Source organism: Phoxinus phoxinus, assembly GCF_949152265.1.
Source record: "Phoxinus phoxinus genome assembly, chromosome: 7".
Lineage (NCBI taxonomy): Eukaryota > Metazoa > Chordata > Actinopteri > Cypriniformes > Leuciscidae > Phoxinus > Phoxinus phoxinus.
Genome location: NC_136882.1, coordinates 28113806 through 28133055, shown reverse-complemented (window position 1 = coordinate 28133055; position 19250 = coordinate 28113806). Strand labels below are relative to the sequence as shown.

Here is a 19250-nt window from a genome sequence, read left to right as displayed (position 1 = left end):
TGAGGGATTGAGATTTACGGGTAGGGTTATGAAGTGACGCTAGTTAAACTAAGTTGTTTATTTGCAATGATTTTGCTGGCATAAATTTAAACAAGCTGGCTCTACCGCTATCATCTCATCGGTGTGTTGTTTAACTCTTTAAGATTATTTACAGTTTCTTTGAGAGTGTATTTGATAAGGTTCAGTATCTTTTAGAGGTCGACCGATTCATCGGTTTTGCCGATTAATCGGCACCGATTGTTGACTGGTGGAACTATCGTTATCGGCAAAAATATATACCGATAGTTTTTCCTGGTTGCGTCCATTGCTGGAGCGGCTGAGAAGCGCGCGCTGTCATTCAGTGTAAGAGCTGAGAAGGGTCTGCTGGCATGATGCAGTACAAGAGCGGCCTCTAGAGGTGTAATAAAAACTTGTGCCTCGTGTTGTTTATTTCGACACGTGATTCTGCGTGCTGCACTGAGAGCACATGCTGCGTGGAGAGCGCTGACATCAGACGCGCGTTTAAAGCACCGACAGCTCAAATGTATGTATACAGTACATTGTCATATCATTATAAAGTGATAAATTTGTTGACTAAATGCTGCATCAGTAGAGAAAGAACAGCACAACAGTGTGTTTGTTTGCCTTCGAGGCTGAGAGGCAGAGGTGGGTAGAGTATCCAAAAACTCTACTCAAGTAAAAGTACAAGTACTTCTAGAAATATTTACTCAAAGTAAAAGTAAAAGTAACAACCTTAATAGTTACTTGAGTAAGAGTAAAAAAGTATCCAATGAGAAAACTACTCAAGTAGTTAGTTACTAGTTACTTTGGATCATAGGCCGATATATATGATATATATATAAAACATGATATGATTTAGATATTTTTTATTTAAATGACTATTATTATCATAATTAGTATCCAATGAGAAAAGTATCCAATGAGAAAACTACTCAAGTAGCTATAGTTAGTTACTTCGGATCATAGGCCTATATATGATATATATATATATATATATATAAAACATGATATTATTTAGATATTTTTTATTTAAATGACTATTATTATCATAATTAGGCTATCTTTGCCACAAAAACAGAAGAGACAAGCATTATTTCTGCCATCTGTAGCCCGAAAATCATTGCCTGTCCTTTGGTTTGTATAATAGTAACTTATACAACAGTTGGATTATTAGACAATGTCGAAATAGGCTATAGTGAATCTGCAGAGTTTTGCATTTAAAGGCATGTAAAGGGAAACATTGACACCGAGAAGAAAGAGTTAAAACTCTTCACATGTGCTCGCGCTGACCGCTACTGAACATCTGAACACAAACGACGATCAAACGCACATCGACGGATCTTCTTCTGTCTGTTCTCCAAAATGTAGCTAATCAAATGTATATTTCTGCATGCATGTTTAAACTGGTCAACAGTGTCTAAGGCAGGCAAAGGCATTCGTTTTCAAGTTGAGTTCGCACGCCACTGCGCAATACACACACATTACCGCGGGATGGCGGGTGTTCATTTCATATGTGGACAATGGTAGCTTATTTATTGTATAAAGTAATGTATAGGCCTATGTCCAAAAAAACGGGTAATGTCATACTTTGAAGTAGTGCTATCATATTGTAATAATCTGTTTGGTTGTAAAATGTATTACCTGAATGAAATTAAATCGAATATCGTCCTATGGAACGATATTCCACGGGATATATCGTCCTCAGCATACGAAGATAATAGAGATCTTCATCGCTGGCAAAAATTATGCATTTGCAGATTTGCTTTCACTTGACTGTACTGTAGGTCCACAGCCACTTCATCCAGCTTTCTTGATGTTCTTAAATCTTCCTGTTACGACTCCGAGTCGAGTGTGAATTGAAAGCGCTTCAGACGATTCAGTGCGTGTAGGAAACTGAACAGATCATACAAACTGATTCGCGAACCGATTTAGACAGATCTGCCCACTTGTTTGATGAAGTCTTTGAACAGAATCGACTCAAAAGAGTGATTCATTTGTGAATTGAGCATCGCTCATGCCCAGAAAAAAGATACAGCGCGCTTGGAATAAACTACGCATTTAACAACACTTACTGCATTAAAATAAAGTAACGAGAGGAACGTCGCTCAACGTAACGAAGTAAAAGTACCGTTTTTTTATTAGAAATGTACTCGAGTAAAAGTAAAAAGTACCCACATTTAAATCTACTCTTAAAAGTACAATTTTCCCCAAAAAATACTCAAGTAAATGTAACGAAGTAAATGTACTTCGTTACTACCCACCTCTGCTGAGAGGACGCTAACATTAGTAGTACCTCAAGCGGTTAAAACACTGACAAACATAAACGTAAGTCCGACCCGAATGTTTAATGTCACAATTGTTACCTCTATATTTGCATTAGTTCATATCCAGCTGGTCACTTTTATGCATTAAATATGCAGAGAAGTTGCATATTTAAAGCTAGAGACGTAGGCAAACTGATATGTTCATACAGCCGACAGAAACATAAACGAATCAGAAAAGCAATCGATTTCGGTTATTTATTTATTTTTTCATCTTCTCTTTAATACAAATTTTGTTACTTTTTTATTAATTAAGTTGGCTTGAAAAGAACAGTTAAATAGTTAAATTTCGAATCTAACTGGTTTTATTTGTTATTTAGAGTATTAGGCTACTTTTTGTTTCAGTTTGAATGAACGTCTTTTATTGACTTAAATATTTATTCACATTTATATATTTATTTCATTTAGCATGTTTTCATGGTTCAATACAGTTTTTTTTATTTTTATAATAAAGTTCAGCACTGTTTTACTTGGAGTATAATGTTTGTTTTTATCCAGTATCAATTTTAAAAACTATCGGTTCATTAATCGGTTATCGGCAAGTATGGCCCAACCTAGCTATCGTTATCGGTAAAATCCACTATCGGTCGACCTCTAGTATCTTTGGCCAAATGCGGGAGTGAGTGCAATAAATTATCGGTCCGTGTGTTTACGAAGCACGACTCGCTCCCGAAACGGCGATGATTAACATTGTGGTAGCAACGTTCTGTCATCTCGTGTGTTTGGTGTCCACTATTCTGACCAAAGAAATATTACAGCAACAAAATGCGCGTTATATTCAGCAATTTGAACTTAAAGCACAGTCGATGGATGCATTGTGTTTTGCTTATGCTTATAATAAATTAGCCATGTCCACTTAAGCATTTTTGGGCTTGTTTTTCAGTTTGTCTCATAAAGCGCTGAGGTTTCTGGAGTTATTAAAGCGAGCAAGTGTGGGGCGTGATATTTTGGTCTTATTTTAGCATACAGTAAAACATTTGAATTTATTTCAGTTTATTTTGGGCTTATTCTTGTTTGCTGTTTTCTAGCAAGATCTGGCAACACAAACGAGTCAAAGTTTTTACCGCTTTCCCTGTGATGTCACACACAGAAGAGAGAAATATCTGTTAAAAAACCCGATCAACAAGTAGTAGTTCAGTTCGGTTTCATACACACTGCATATAATTTTTGTCTAAAATTTTGGCTGTAGAATGCTGTTGTCATTCTTCTAAATGACTGTACTGTGTGTGTACAGAACAGGATTAAGCACTTAAAGAGCTGCAGTGTGTACATGGCCTTTGAGTCCTCATAGAAAGGAAAGCTCTGTCATTACAACAGTAAACTACAGTGACCAGTGGGGAGGGTGGTGTATGTCAGCCTGAGCAAACAATGACATTTCATTCATCACATTGTGTGTAATTATCATTGCTGTGTTTTTTCCTCTTTTGATTCTTCAGGTTCAGCAGCACTGTGCACCTTAGGGCTTTTTAATGTCTTTTTATGGCTCCACGGAAGACATTGTGAAGCTATAAAAAGCATGCTGCGACTTGTAGCCTTTACAATTGTATATGATACTCTCATAATGACGAAATATATACATACATGCCTGTATATGATATTTTCATATACAAATATAGGCATTAGGCACAAATATAACGATACATTAAGCTCTTTGATTCATTTCTGGGAACTGTCCGTTTCATTGAATCAATTCAATCAGCAATATTTATCCACATACTAAAAGACAAAAATGAGTGGTTTGAATCGATTCATTTACACCGTTTCACTGAACCAATTTACAGAAATTTATCAAATTAGCTAATTCTAATGCTCATTTTGCTACTGAAATTTTAATTAGAAAAACTCTTTCTTAACAGTCTCATTCTTGCAAAATAAGATAACAAAACTAGTCTAACAAGTCTTAAACGTAATGACCAAATGAAAGCACATTAAAATTATTATATTAGCTGTATATTTACATTAGCCAGCTGTATATTTCATATTTCACATATCTCTCATCTTTGTTTAGTCACCATTAGTGAAAAGCACTGAAACTTTAAACTTTTGTCTCAGTATGTGACACTCAGATTTGAATTGGTGATCAGATTTTTTAGTTTATTTTAATTTATATGGAAGTCCTCATCCTGAGGTGTAGGTCAGGGCAAAATATGTGCACTCTGTGCAGCCTTCAGAACTCTCATCTGCTTTCAAAGAGATTGCCATACATTTAATTCTTTATAGAGCGGCTTCATGGTTGCCATTGAATTGAAGGTCTTTCCTGCGGTTGTAAATTGAGTGATTGTGAGAATATTTCACTCCTTTATTAGTTATGGCGCTGTGTGAGTGATGGTGCTCATTCTTCAGCAGGTACCATGTGTGTTTCACAGACTAATGTCATTTTGTGTGCACACAGGTTGATTTGCCTACTTATCTTCATAGAGTGATATGTTTATTTTTTCCCCATTCTTTGCTCTATAAATGGGCCGGTTGCTTGCGTTCGTCTCAGTCCTCTTTATTTACCGCGTCAGGGTGACTGATTGTTTCCATATTCTCCTCTGTGCCTCTGTGTCTCATATGTGCTATATTGCAGCAGGAGGACATTAAATGTTAATGCAGTTAAAAGAGAAGCACATTTCTCCACAACGTTCAAACGGTTAATGTGCAGTATATCATTCCCTGGTGTAAGGAATACACCCCCGAATAGCTGAATGAGACTATCTCGGACACACAATCTGTTATAAAATACTTTGCAACAGACTTGAATGGATCTGCGCCTAATAAAAGAGGGTGAAACAGAAACAACTACAAATGTTTTAATTGTGTTGTTAGCACAAATGTGGTGCTTTACACTAGCTGGATATCATAGAAAGCATTGAAATATTTTCCGCATAACCGTGTCATGATTTTGCATCATCCCACTTCAAGTGGCTTTGTGCATGTAACATGACTGAAAAAGGGTAGTGCATAGTAATTAAGGAGTAGCTACTCAAAAAGAAAATGTTGTAATCATTTATTCATCCTTTTGTTCCAGACTGGTATGACTTTCTTGTTTCCATAAGGAGATGTTAAGCAGATTATTTATGCTGCTGGGAACAGAAATGATTTATTTATTAATATTTATATACATTTATTTATTTATTTATTTCATTCACTTAGTACTGTATATATAATATAAGTATAACCTGGTCTTTATTTTAGAAAATAGATTGTAGATTCAAAGTGCTTATTAGTGCTTCCCAGTGTTTATTAGTTTTTATTTTCTAATGTCTTTTAACAATTCTTTTTTTATTTGTGTAAAAATACTGTAGTCTATAATAGGGTTACAGAACAGAATCAAGGAGATTTTGCTAAATTATAAATCTTTTCCCCAAAATTTCCCAAATTGATTTATTTTGAAATCAGTTATTTCAAATGGTTTTAGAAAATATTAAATACATTTTATTTTATTGCAGTAATGTTTTGTATGTTTTATACTTTCTTTAAATTAAATTGTTTAGTTTAAAGATATATCAGCTTGATTTCAGTATAAAATAAAAATAAAAAAACATGATTGGCGATGATTTATGCTAAGTAGTAGAGAAAGTAGAGAGTCAAAATTTTAAGGAGAAGAGCAGGGAACAGGAGAAAGTTGCAAGCCAGACCTGAATTCTTGTCATCCATATTAGCACCACGGTTCAACGTGTTAAGGCACTTGTTCTAACCACTAGACCGCTGGTTTGTCATGATGCACTGCCCATCACTTCAAAACGCACATTCTCACACACAGTGCACAGTGCAAGATAAAGCGCGCCTGAGTCCAGCGGGACAGCAGAAGGTCAGCCGTGTGAGTGTGTTTGTGTTTATCTGTCATGAGAGGGATTGTTCAGGTGCTGGAGGTCTGCTGTCAGCTCAGCCCCTGCTGGAGCCTGCCAACATGTTTTATCACTGCATCTCAGTTAGCCCTCACCAGAGAAGCCCTAAAATCTTCTGTACTTCACGGAGTGTCATATGCATGTGCCGCCGAGTGTGTTGTGAGAAATTTGGCCACATGTAGACACCAATACTCGTGGGAATGTCCCAGGGGAGACTCCCTTAGTGGAAGCTGAATAGATATAGAGAGTAGAGAGTGTCATAAACTGTGTGGGAATGTTGTGCCAAACATCCAAACCAAGCTGCCTCTTCTCCGTGAGTAAATCTCACCCTCTGATTTGAAAGGATTTTCCTCCTCAAGTAATCGAGTTGCATCTCAAATTGCCGTTCCATCATATTAAAGCTGCACATCGACTCCTTGTGAGTGTCCCAGATTTTCCCATATTTCCCTAAGCACCCCACCATTGAAACACAGGCTTCAAACATCTGGAGCAAATGGAAGAGGTGCTGCACGACAACCTGCGACATTTAGATATTTGCAACTGAATTAACACAACATATCTTCAGTACAATGGAAACTTTACAACCAATTGGCCAAACAAGTTGAAGGTGAAGTAATTTTTGTTTTTTGACAATGTTGTATAAGATAATAATAAGAAAAAATGTATAATATAAGAATGTAGTATAAGAAGCTACAAGAGATTGTACGATATAATGATTTTAACAATGCGACAATCACTATATGGTCAAATCAGATAAAAGATAGTCAATGTTCAATAGTTTTGTTCACTCAACCATCATACTTATGTTATATTATGTCGCATTGAAAATCAGCACTTCATGTTCATCTAGACTTGCAAACAATCCTTACTGTACTGCGCAAGTGCTGAACCTAAAATAGTAAATCTTTCCTCTCTCACCTCCAGACATGAGGCATATAGTGGAGGTGGTGTCATAGTGATGGAGTGGTCATTAAGAGGCCAGAAGCCATGCCAAAAGACAGAACTGTCACTGCACTAGTTTAATAAACACTGCAGCCTGGAGACGAGCCACTCACAAACTGTAACAATCATGAAAACTGTGGCCTTAAAAAGTATTCCGATATTAATGCTGCATTTCAACATGTACAGTACCTTTCAAAAATTGTAAGATTATTACAGTAAAAACAGTAAAACAGTAATATTGTGAATTGTGAGTATACTTTTCTATTTTAATATATTGTACAATGTAATTTATTTCTGTAATGGCAAAGCTGAATTTTTCTGCTCAAGACACATTTCTGATTATTGTCAATGTTGAAAACGGTTGTTCTGCTTTACAGTTTTGTTGGAAACCATGACTTATTTTTTCACAATAATAGTTGGTAAGCAAAACAGCGAAAACGTCTGTTTGAGTGGAACATACTTAACCTCAAGTGTCATAAAAACACTTTATTTTATGGCTTTTATTATGGACCTTATTTTTTTCCCTGTAAAAAGTGCTTTTACTCCATTGGCTCTCATAATTTAAAGTCTTATCTATAATGTCTGGTTGATGGTTTAAATAAAGAAGATCCATGCTGTAGTCTGCATGCTGTATATCACTCCTCAGAGGAGTGTCTGTTTTATGGCTGATCAGTAACAAGCCTCTGGGCTGGTCGGTCTGATCGATGTTGGGTCTCAAGGATGGACCACTATTACTTTTTGTTGTTGTTGACAGCAGGGGAGAGGTTCCTCAACTGAGCAGATGTTGATTTAAATGTTAGCATGTCAAACATAGAAACAGAACATCCATCAGTTGAAGGTTTGCAGTGATGGGGAACTTGGGTGATTATAATGAGACTGGTCTAGATTTTGTTCCACACCAGCAACACGCCAACCGGCTCACACATCATACAGTCTCTGTCGTGTTCTCCGGTCTGTGTACTGTAGCTGCACTGTAATCTGCAATGATAAACAGTAAGAGGTATTTCCCCACTCCTGAAGGCTATGGTTTGCCAACTGGGTCACAGCTGATGAAACGGATCAGGAAAGGCGGAAGGACTTTCCTCTAAAGGAGAAGTTTGAAAGAACGCAGAGGAGTTTCAGAAAAGAGCGAGGAGCTTGCATGCACATATTTGTGATGCATATTGTTATTCCGAGCCATGGCTTTGTGGTTAGCACTAGCAGTAGCACGCGTTCGATACCAGAGATGCTCATTTCCTGTTCTATCTGCTCTGTCTCTATCAAACATATTACAGTTTTGTTTTGTGTTGGTTGAGCCGGAGAACATTGATGCTTTAGCTTTTAAATTATTATTAAAGAATGAATAAGTATGGTAAATAAAGCTCTCACATGCTAATTTCATGCATAAATTGTAACACAAAGCATTTATTTGTTGCTTTTGTAGCTCCACAGCCTCTCCAAGTGTTTGATAGTGGGATTTACTGTGAAATTCAGTGTAAATAAAAAAAAATTCATATCAAGAATTATTAAATTATAAATTAAGTCTTTTGAAGGTTTTTTTCTTTTTTTTTCAAAAATGGTGTTCCATGTGACATTTTACATCCTGACTATTGATTTGTCATAGAAAGTTCAAACAGTCTGATATTTGAAGAGATTTATTAACCTTGACATGAGTCTTTAGGTCCTCTCTATGATATCATTTCCTGTTTCATGTTCTGTGCATTTGTTGCACAGCATTACTTTGAGGTGGCAGACATTATTTACTTTTTTATTTTAATTTTATTTTTTTATAATACATTTTAACAAAGAAATAAAAAAATACTTTAATTATAAAAAGTTTAACGGTATTCTTATTTTTATTTTATTTTATTCTTTAATGATATCAGAACAGTTGTAACACCCAAACATTTTTTACTTAAAAAGATCTAAATTAATTTTAATACAGAAAATAAAAACGTCTGTCATAGGAGAGATGTATTTATTAATTGTCATTGTATGTATTAATTGCAGTATATTTTTAAATGCATGAATAGTTCTGGACAAAAACTGAGCGTTATGTCATTGACCCCTTAGTCAAAGTGTATGATACATATACATGTGAATCACACTATACAGTATGTTCCATTAATGGCACCAGAAAGTGGAAATGAAGAAGTGGAAGTTTGACTGTTAAACCGAGTTCTTAGCACTACAGTATAAAAGCAACTTTTGTTTTGTCGTGGGAGATCAATGCAAAGGTTCACACATGCAAAATACTTTTATCATGCATTGCTTTTCTCAGCCACACTGTAAACAAATATTTTCATGATTTATCACAACTTTTTATCTTTTGTCAAATCAACTTCGATAACTAATGTGGTGAAGATAACATACTATTTTGAGTTTCTGTTTATTAAATCATTCTTCATTGGTTTAACTCAAAATGTTTAGTTTGTTGTAATACATTTTTTTCAAGGAAACAAGGTAACTTGCTTTTTTTAAGTTGAAACAATTTTTTTTTACAGTGCAGGCTTGAAAGGATTCACACAACACAAGTATTTTGTAAAACAACAGTTTTTACAGTTTTCTTTTTGCTGTTATTGTTGAATACCAATAGTTTTAATTACACATGAGAAGAGCAGCGGTGTGTGTGTGGGGTTGACTGCAGTTCTTTCACCACAGATGTCTAATTGTGCACTCTCGCATATTTTTGCTAATTCTGCAAACTAGTTTTATAAGTGAAAGATATGGATGAGATCAGAACATGGTGCTGAGCTTGACTTTTTGTATTAAATTGGGATATTACAGATAACAAACATGGAAACAAGGTCGTTCATTATGCTTACATTTATTAGCATAGTTAGCAAACCTTTGGGAAAAAAGTGTAATTGAATTGCTAAATTGCTAAAAAATAATAAATTGGTTTGTACAAAATTACATTCCCTGAAAATGACTTGATTTGAAACTGAAATTCGCCTTTTTGTCTTCCTGTAGATCTGAAGAGGGAAGCGAGCATCTGTCATATGCTGAAACATCCTCACATAGTGGAGCTTCTGGAGACCTACAGCTCTGATGGCATGCTCTACATGGTGTTTGAGTTGTAAGTCCTTCTTTCTGAGCAAATCTGCACTTGTTCTATTATTCCATTAATTCTTTGTTCACACAAACTCCCAAATGCAATCAAACATTGTTAATTTAAATGTTGGATTTATAGCATTGGGAAACATAACATCGACAAGCTTAACACATGTACTCGTGTACACAAGTAATCCAAATGCAGTGCTGTTTTTTTGTTTTTGAAACACATGTGAGTCCAACACATCCGTCTGGATTAGCGTGTGAAAGTAGCAATGTTTTGAAGGTTATCTTATTTAGAAGCGTATTGTGGTGATGTTTGGTCAGTGAACTCTAAAAAGCATCTCAAAACAAGACATGAACATCCTGTTCTCTGTCCAGAGGAGCCTGTGTCTGTTGCTCTCTCAGCAGTTTTGTGGACTAGGGTGAGCTTTTTAATTCCTCAAATGCTAAATGCTCATATGCTTATCGGAAGTGCCAAGCTTTTCTCAAAGAACTTTCATGCAGTGTGAGTTCTTATCTGGAGAAGCGCAGCTGCCTCTCGAGGGATTTTCTTTAAAGGCCTTCGAGGCCCGAGCCGACACAAAAGCAGGAGCCTCCAGAGCTCTGCTGCCCCCTGGAAACAACACCATCACGGTCTTATTGTTAAAGCATTGGGGAACTATTTCAATCAGAAAAGTGTTCATTTCTGAAATTGGCCACAATTGACTCAGGCTTACAGTTCAGTTTGTCCTCGGAGATAATGGGCAACTACCAGCATGCCGCTCTGGTTTTGCCTTTAGATGCAAAAATCACACTTAAGACATGTTTTGCAATAAATGTGTCTTCCCACACTGAAAGTTGCGAAGGTTTTTGAAATCAAAGTTGATGTTCAATGTATAGAGCTATGGGAGGATTTGGGGCAAATTACATTTCAATGTAGGCGGGGTCACAAACACAATTGGCTTTTCACCAGTATCTTAAAGATTTGTATTTATTTCCTTTAAAGTTAAATTACAAACGGACTTTAGACCTGATAGTGCCAATATTTGACTTTATATTGCTGACGAGTTTCCTGTCTTGTTCTGTCTTTCAGTATGGATGGAGCAGATCTCTGCTTTGAGATTGTGAAGAGAGCAGACGCTGGTTTTGTTTACAGTGAGGCAGTAGCCAGGTAAACAGCTCTAAGGACAGTTTCATCCATTTCCTGTTCCTGTGCTCTCCTTTAAGTTGTAGACTGAGATCTCTCTGTTAAAAATAAAATTCTGTCATCATTTACTCACCATCATATAGTTCCAAATCTAGTTCCCACTTTCTTTGCATTCAGATAAAAATGGGTTTCTCTCTTTCCCACCCTCCTCTCTTCTCTATTTCTTTAGTCACTACATGAGACAGATCCTAGAGGCGTTACGGTATTGCCATGACAACAACATCATACACCGGGATGTGAAGGTAAGCTCAGTGGTGTCTTAGTGCTTCAGATGACTAGTAAACCCCTTTTTTACACACTGACGTCTTCGTGATTTTCACACTTTTGTAGCCTCCCCCCTGTGAATTTAAAGATGTGTCATTTAAAATCCTAAAATTACATATTGCCGTAAACTGCTTCTAAAGGGATGTTCTCTTATCTCATAAGCAGCCTGCAGCTGTCAATAGGAGGGAATTAAACGTGAAACTAATATATGGTTATGACAATCAGTTGCTTAATATCTAAATACAGCAGTCACAACTCACAGCCTGTAAATTAAAATACAAAGATCAACTATGCTCTCAGATTCTTAGGAAAAAAGCTTCAGATGTGCTTCTGTTAATGAAAGCTGATATAAAAGTCAGTAAATTTGGTTGATATTGAAGAAATAGGCTATGCATGTTTTTTTACACCTTTATTCTCAATATTTGAATTTGGCAGACATGAAAAAGGCTATTGAATACAAACTTCAAACCTAAGAATTGTGACATAACATTAAAAGGTTAAACATGAAAATAAAATACCCTGAAATACATTCATTTTACTGCTCAAAATATGTTTTCCAACATTAATAATATTGGGTATTTGATCATACTTAATAATCACTGGTTTAATTAAACTGTGTTAAGAATAAATGTAAATATAGTATATTATACGTATTGGCTTTATATATGTGATTTGCGAGATAAAATCAGACCTTCAGAATGTGATACCTCAGAGAAATACAAACCTACCATCTCTAGCTGCATCTCTAACTATTAGAACAGATATGATCTTGATGACTGATGACTTTTTTTTTTCTTAATCTACAATGATGTGACTCTACTGAAGCCATAATCTTCACACATCATCTGGAAACACTTAACTGCAGTTTAGAGTGCCAAGAACCCAGTCTCTGCTGGGAATTTGCTGACTTGTGAACACTGCAAAATTTTCTGGGGTTTTCTTAATAATCTTGATTATACATTAACATTGCTCTTTGTGAATTGCTCTGTATGTTTAGAATATGTACCATTGATATAGTGCTACACCAAGCAAATGGTTTCCTTTTTACTTTTTGATTTTTTTAGACACAGTTTGCCTAAGATTTTCCCCTATAATTTGCTGGACTATATTCTGACAAAATGGTTAATGGAGCCAGCTATCTTGCTGAGATAAGATTGACAGCACAAAAGCAAAATAGGCAACTATAATCTTGCTCTTTTATTGAAGTAATGATGCAGACTTTGAAGCTCCTGAGAGACTTTAATATTTACTGTCCATAAAGTAATGGTTTTTAATGCTGTTTCTATCAGAAACATAAATGGATACCTAGTCCATCATGCATCATTACCTTTGACAGTCATATGAGTGTGCTGCAAAAATGTAAAGGCACTGTTTGCAAGCACACATTCTCTGTTTGCACAACTAATGAGAAGCTTATAACACTTAGCACAATAACCAGAGTGCAAATGGAAACAGGAAAGTCGGTAAATGTAATGCAACAAATAAAAAACAAGTTGTCATGCATGGACAAGATCTATAACAACATGTTTCAAAAACAACCTGAAATGTGAGTACAGTCATTCAAAGTTAATGTGGCATGCTGTAAATGTGTAAGAAATCACATTAAAGGGATAGTACACACAAAACAAAATGATGCTGTCATTTACTCACCCCGATGTCTTTCCAAACTTGTTTGACTTATTTTCTTTAAGTTGTGATAAAACACAAGTAGCAACATATCTTTTCTCCTGTATTGTGATCTAAATCCGAGTGAAACAGTGAGAAAAATGTAGGGTGGGCACTTTGTTCAATGCATTGGTTGTTGATTGAATGGAGGACAGATCTGAATGCAAGTTTGCAGTCTATTTTAAGAAAGAGATGGGGTTAAAGTCTGGCATATGTCACCAGGACATGGACAAAAAAAAGAAGACATTTTTCAAAATATATCTTCTTTAGTCTACCACAGAAGGAAAAAAGTAATTCAGGTTTAGAATGACTTTAAGGTAAGTAAATGATAACAGCATTTTTAATTTTTGGTCTGAACTATCTCTTTATAGCTGCACAAGGTACCGTACTCAAGCATTTCAAAGTGGTGTGGGAACGGAAGCATCAGATGAATTCTTGTCGGATTTGTAGTTGCTTTTCAAAATGATTTTATAGGAACTTCAACTTGAAATATTACTTGTTTGCATTGGGTTACACAGTATGCCTGCCCACATATCCTCTATTATAAAGCATTCCTCAGCACTGTGCAATTCCATACAAGAGTTCTCACAGCTTCAGGTTAATACTGAAGAACAATGGACATGTGGAAGTAATCCAATTGAAGTGATGCCCATTCACTTTCGCTTTCTTATTGGTGTGTGCGGCCAAACATTGTTCAGCTGTTAGGGAACATCACTCACAATGAGACTCCTTTGTGTCAGCACACAGTATCCTCTCAAGTAATGTCTAAAGACACCCAGTTGTTGCCTGAGATAACTGTCCCCCATTAGACTTTGATGACTGACTGTCGTTTGCACTAGCGCGGAATCTCATCAGGCTAAGCGCATGGTTACGAAACGTCTTGTCCAGCAGGAAGTACATGATGGGGTCTGTGCTACATCGCAGAGATGCTAAACAGAGGAGGATGCTTTTTACCTCCACGTACATGGACAGTGGATGGCAAGCATCTGTTGTGGGTGATGTAGTCCAAGAATGCTCGATGACAATATTAACGAAGATGGCCTTATAGATGTGATACGGCAGGAGACAGACCACCAGCACGGCCTTAATGACAATGATATTCCGAAACACTCTTGCATAGACTCGCTGCCTGTCAGAGATGATCGCGCTTTTCTTGGACCTCCAGATGTGCCTGATCACTGCCATGTATGCGCTTAAGACCAACAGGAAGAAGACGAAGAACAATGAAACCGCCACTAGCGCGAAGACATGAGATCCTTTCCCTCCGACCTCCACCGCTAGACAGTAACACGCTTCATCTCTGCCACTGTCCTTGCCCTTTCCAGTCCTGATCGAGTACAGCACAACAAAGGATGTGACTGCTATGGCCACAATAGCCCAGGTGATTAGGCACAGTGCATAGGCCATTTTTGCTTGCCGTTTTCGACTAAAGAAGGCTCCAGGTAGAACTTTGAGCCACCGGCTTGGGCGGTCTGCATGCGAATATTGAATTAGGGAGGCAAAGCGACTGAGCGCCACCCAGCTCAGTATCATCACGCCAATGCAGATGTTGATATGGATCACTGGAGTAAGACCATTTATTGCCATTTGGCACATAGTGTTGTGTCGGTCCCATGTGTTCCCAAGCGAGTAGTATGCAGCCTGGAATGGCATGGTGAGGCAGAGCAACAAGTTTGAGATCCCTAGATTTATCAGGTAGATATGGGTGGACGTTTTGATGGCAATCTTGTGCATGAACACCCAAAGAGAAATGACATTCCCAGGCAGGCCAGTGAGAGACATGATGGTGTAGATAATGGGCAGAGCTACACTTGTAGTGGTTGTTTGGCATAGGGAAGAAATGTTGTGTTCAGCATGTGAACTGTTTGCCATTGAGCTCTCGCAAAAAGAAAGAGATTCCCAACAGCTGAGGAAGAAAATAATTAAATAGTTATATCATTGCGAAAAGTTTAATGGTTGTACTATTTATACTAGTGAGTGAAAATGATGACACTAATGATAAACCTGTGCTTCCTATCTTCTGTATTTATAGAAGCAACATTACATGTCACTTGCATTCCTGTAAATAGTCTACCCAATTGCAGAAGCTGATAAACCACTTTCACAATACGGTGTGTCAGTTATTTTTTTCACCCTAACACAGTGGTTCTCCGAGTGTGGGGCAGGCAGCAAAAAAAAAAACAGCTTTTGCAACGGTGTTCAAGTGCATGAATAGCAGTTAGCGCTCTGCCTTTATAGAGCGATTCCAGATTTTTAAAAAAAGTTTAAAGGGGAGTGCGATCAAAAAAGTCAGAGAGCCACAGCTCTAACACCATCTTTTTTTTTTTTGGTCAACATACCAGGGTAATGTTGTTAGACATTCTATAGTCATTAGTTCATAGTTATCGGCATGATCCAGCAGTACATTTGTACACATTTTTACAGTGTTTCACAACATCCACATTTAACCACAAAATAGTCTTTCAATTGTATATAATTCAATTAAATATGTTTGTCTCAATATTTGAGCTAAGTTGTTAAAATTAAAATCTCATTGCTTTTGCTTTACGTTTTGGTAAAACTAAGGCTAGGCGATAAAACAGTAACGATAATTATCACAATATAATTTTTTCAGATAAAATGATAATTTAAACTAGTTTAAAGGCAGATAAAACTGCTATGATACAGTCAGAAGGCTTTTCAATCATAAAATCGCCATCATTTACCATGGATTTACAATAGTAACACTAACTGCACCATGGTATTGTGGCAGAAATATTGATAATATTAAAGCTGCAAGCAGCGATGAAAGGGCCCTCGCACCCGTGCCACCGCCACCCGGTGGCTTTAGGAAGACAGAGCACGGTGGGCAATGTGCATTTAAGTAGGTAAAAATAGGAGTATGTCAAATTCAGTTACAAAAATGTCCTTTATTATGGAGATAATAGCATGCGTTATCACTCAGATAAGTGTTGCTAGCATGTTTTAGCATGTTTCTAGCATGTTTAGAACTCAATGGCATATTAAATATGTCGCTAGTAATGCATCACAGTGTAAAACGTGTCACTTCCTGTCGACGGTAGGTGGCGCTATTACTTTAACTTAAAATTGTCATGTAGATGTGTTCAGGGCAGGACTCTTATCAAACGTGTGAAGTTTGGGGCAGATTGGACATTGCCTTCTTCAGTAACACCAACTTCCTGTTTCATTGCATTAGTGTGCTTTAGCACTTAGCTAAGAATTGCTAGCATGTTTTAACATGTTTCTTACATGTTTATAACTCAATGGCATATTTAATATGTTGCTAGTACTGCATCACAGTGTTAAACGTCACTTCCTGTTGCCAGTAGGTGGCGCTATTACTATAACTGAAAAGTGTCATGTAGATGTGTTCAGGGCAGGACTCTTATCAAACGTGTGAAGTTTGGGGCAGATTGGACATTGCCTTCTTCAGTAACACCAACTTCCTGTTGCATTGCATTAGCGTGCTTTAGCACTTAGCTAAGAATTGCTAGCATGTTTTAACATGTTTCTAACATGTATATAACTCAATGGCATATTTAATATGTTGCTAGTACTGCATCACAGTGTTAAACATGTCACTTCCTGTTGCCAGTAGGTGGCGCTATTACTATAACTGAAAAGTGTCATGTAGATGTGTTCAGGACAGGACTCTTATCAAACGTGTAAAGTTTGGGAAAGATTGGACATTGCCTTCTTTAGTAACAACAACTTCCTCTTTCATTGCATTAGCATGCTTTAGCACTTAGCTAAGAATTGCTAGCATGTTTTAACAGGTTTCTAACATGTTTATAACTCAATGGCATATTTAATATGTTGCTAGTACAGCATCACAGTGTTAAACATGTCATTTCCTGTTGCCAGTAGGTGGCGCTATTACTATAACTGAATATTCTCATGTAAATGTGTTAAACATGAGAATATTCAAACGTGTGAAGTTTGGGGCAGATTAAACATCCAATGCCTGAGTTACAGCAAATTCCTATTTAATTGCATTAATAGCATGATTTAGCACTTAGCTAATGTTTGCTAGCATGTTTTAGCATGTTTCTAGTATGTTGTTAACATGTTTAACACTTGCTGGCACTTTTTTGTATGTTATTAGGAGTCCAAAACAGTGTTAAACATGTCACTTCCTGTTGCCAGCAGGTGGCGCTATGACTGTAACTGAATTTGAGCATGGTCATGTGTTCAGGACAGAACGCTTATCAAACGTGTGAAGTTTGGGGCAGATTGGACATTCAATGCCTGAGTTACAGCAACTTCCTGTTTCATGGCGAAACATAAAAAGGCCGCCGAGGACACGCTCTTCGACGAAAACTCAAGATCTTCGCAATTTAACGTCGCAAAGGCCTTAAGATTACACTCACCAAATTTGAAGATGATCAGATTAAAACTGTAGGAGGAGTTCGTTAAAGTACGAGGCCTGAAAATGGCAAAAACTGCACAAAAATCAGAGAGGAAGTTCAAAATGGCTGACTTCCTGTTGTGTTTAAGGCTATGCTCCAAGAGACTTTTTTGTAGGTATTGGGTCATTACATGTATGTACCGAATTTCGTACACGTACGTGAAACGTAGCGGTAGGCGCACTCCGTTGAACCTTTATAGGTGGCGCTATCGAGCCATTTTACCCCGCCCAATTCTGAAACGCATATCAGATGTCAATTTTCGCCAGTTCTGACGCGTGTGCAAATTTTCGTGAGTTTTCGTGCATGTTTAGGCCCTCAAAAATGCGATTAAATGCGGAAAATAATAATAATAATAATAATAAACAGAGCAATTCCAATAGTGTCCTCGCACCATCGGTGCTCGGGCCCTAATTAAATTATTAATGTAGACATAGTAATTACAGTATTTTTGTGATTTATGCTATAGCGTGTATTTATAATAAATGTATTTATTTAGGCTACTGTTTTTCATACAAATACCATAGAAACCACATAGGTAGATTTTACCACGGAAGTGGTGTGCTATATGTGTGGTTTTAACTGGTTATCATGATCTTAATGAATGCTACTATAGAAGACCAATGGTTAATTTTAATAAAACTCAGTCAGAATATTTAAATTTTACCATATAAAAATTAGGTTGTTAAAGATTTTACAGGTGTTACTGTTTTTGCTAATAAACAAATTTCTGCATCCTAACTTAAGCTACTACTTCTGTCAAATGTGCATTTAGTTAAAACATATAATATTATTAATATTGCAGCCTGCACTGCAAATTGTGCTGAAGATACGTGTCATCAGAGTCGGGCAACACATTCATTAATTGAAACAACATCACCAGCTTGAACATGCAGACACTAAGAAATTAGTTTTTTCTATTTAGATTTTTATTTTAAGATTTGAAGAATTTAAAAACGTGAAGTGTTTGTCATGTTCTGACAACAAGGGTGGTTTAAAACATCAATTAACAATTTGGTTTCTACAACTTTCAGATAGGAGCAAAAATCTGCCTTTAAACTTGAAAGAAATAAAGATTTTACATTTATTGTGCTAATTATCTATATCGACTGATATGAAAAGTTGTATCATGCTAATTTAGGCCATGAATGAATGAATGAGGCATTTATATATATAGTCCTAACTGCTCAAATAATTCATGTTAATTAGCTATGCCAAGTAGATTATTAGAAACATTAATTATTAAGGGAAAAATTATTTAAACAAATAATTAGTCAAACATTTTACAGGTAAGAATTGAATACATACTGTAACTAAGCAATATAACACACTTACCCCTCTATATGTGCAGTCACTGATGTGTTGTGTCTGTGAGCTGCTTTGTTTGGACCACCTCCCTATACTCACTGTTTAAAGGAAGTGACGCCTGAGCACATTATATATACTCGGTTCTCTTTTGGAAGGTTCCTCTCACAGAGACACTTGCCTTTGATTGTAGAAATTCTGAGTCTATAAAAGATGCTTTTTGTTATTTAATCATTGCTTTATGAAGTAGCTCATAAACTCCCATTTTATATAATTGTTAATTTGCATAACATGC

The 19250-nt window shown here is 36.5% G+C and overlaps 2 protein-coding genes across 51 annotated transcripts in view; one reads left to right on the top strand and one right to left on the bottom strand.

Moving 5' to 3' along the window:
• Positions 1-19250, top strand: part of caska (calcium/calmodulin-dependent serine protein kinase a) — a 147984-nt gene that overhangs the window by 87159 nt on the left and 41575 nt on the right. For all 50 annotated transcript variants that reach the window (XM_079619111.1, XM_079619122.1, XM_079619119.1 and 47 more), the window contains exons 3-5: positions 10046-10151; positions 11202-11279; positions 11485-11557. In XM_079619111.1, the coding sequence (XP_079475237.1) occupies positions 10046-10151; positions 11202-11279; positions 11485-11557 (257 nt within the window). The remainder of the gene's footprint in view (positions 1-10045; positions 10152-11201; positions 11280-11484; positions 11558-19250) is intronic.
• gpr82 (G protein-coupled receptor 82) lies at positions 11983-19070 on the bottom strand. The gene is made up of 2 exons (XM_079619135.1): positions 18986-19070; positions 11983-15150 (listed from the first exon to the last, which is right to left on the bottom strand). Exon 2 carries the CDS (start codon positions 15114-15116, stop codon positions 14010-14012), a length of 1107 nt encoding a protein of 368 aa, XP_079475261.1. The 5' UTR covers positions 15117-15150; positions 18986-19070; the 3' UTR covers positions 11983-14009.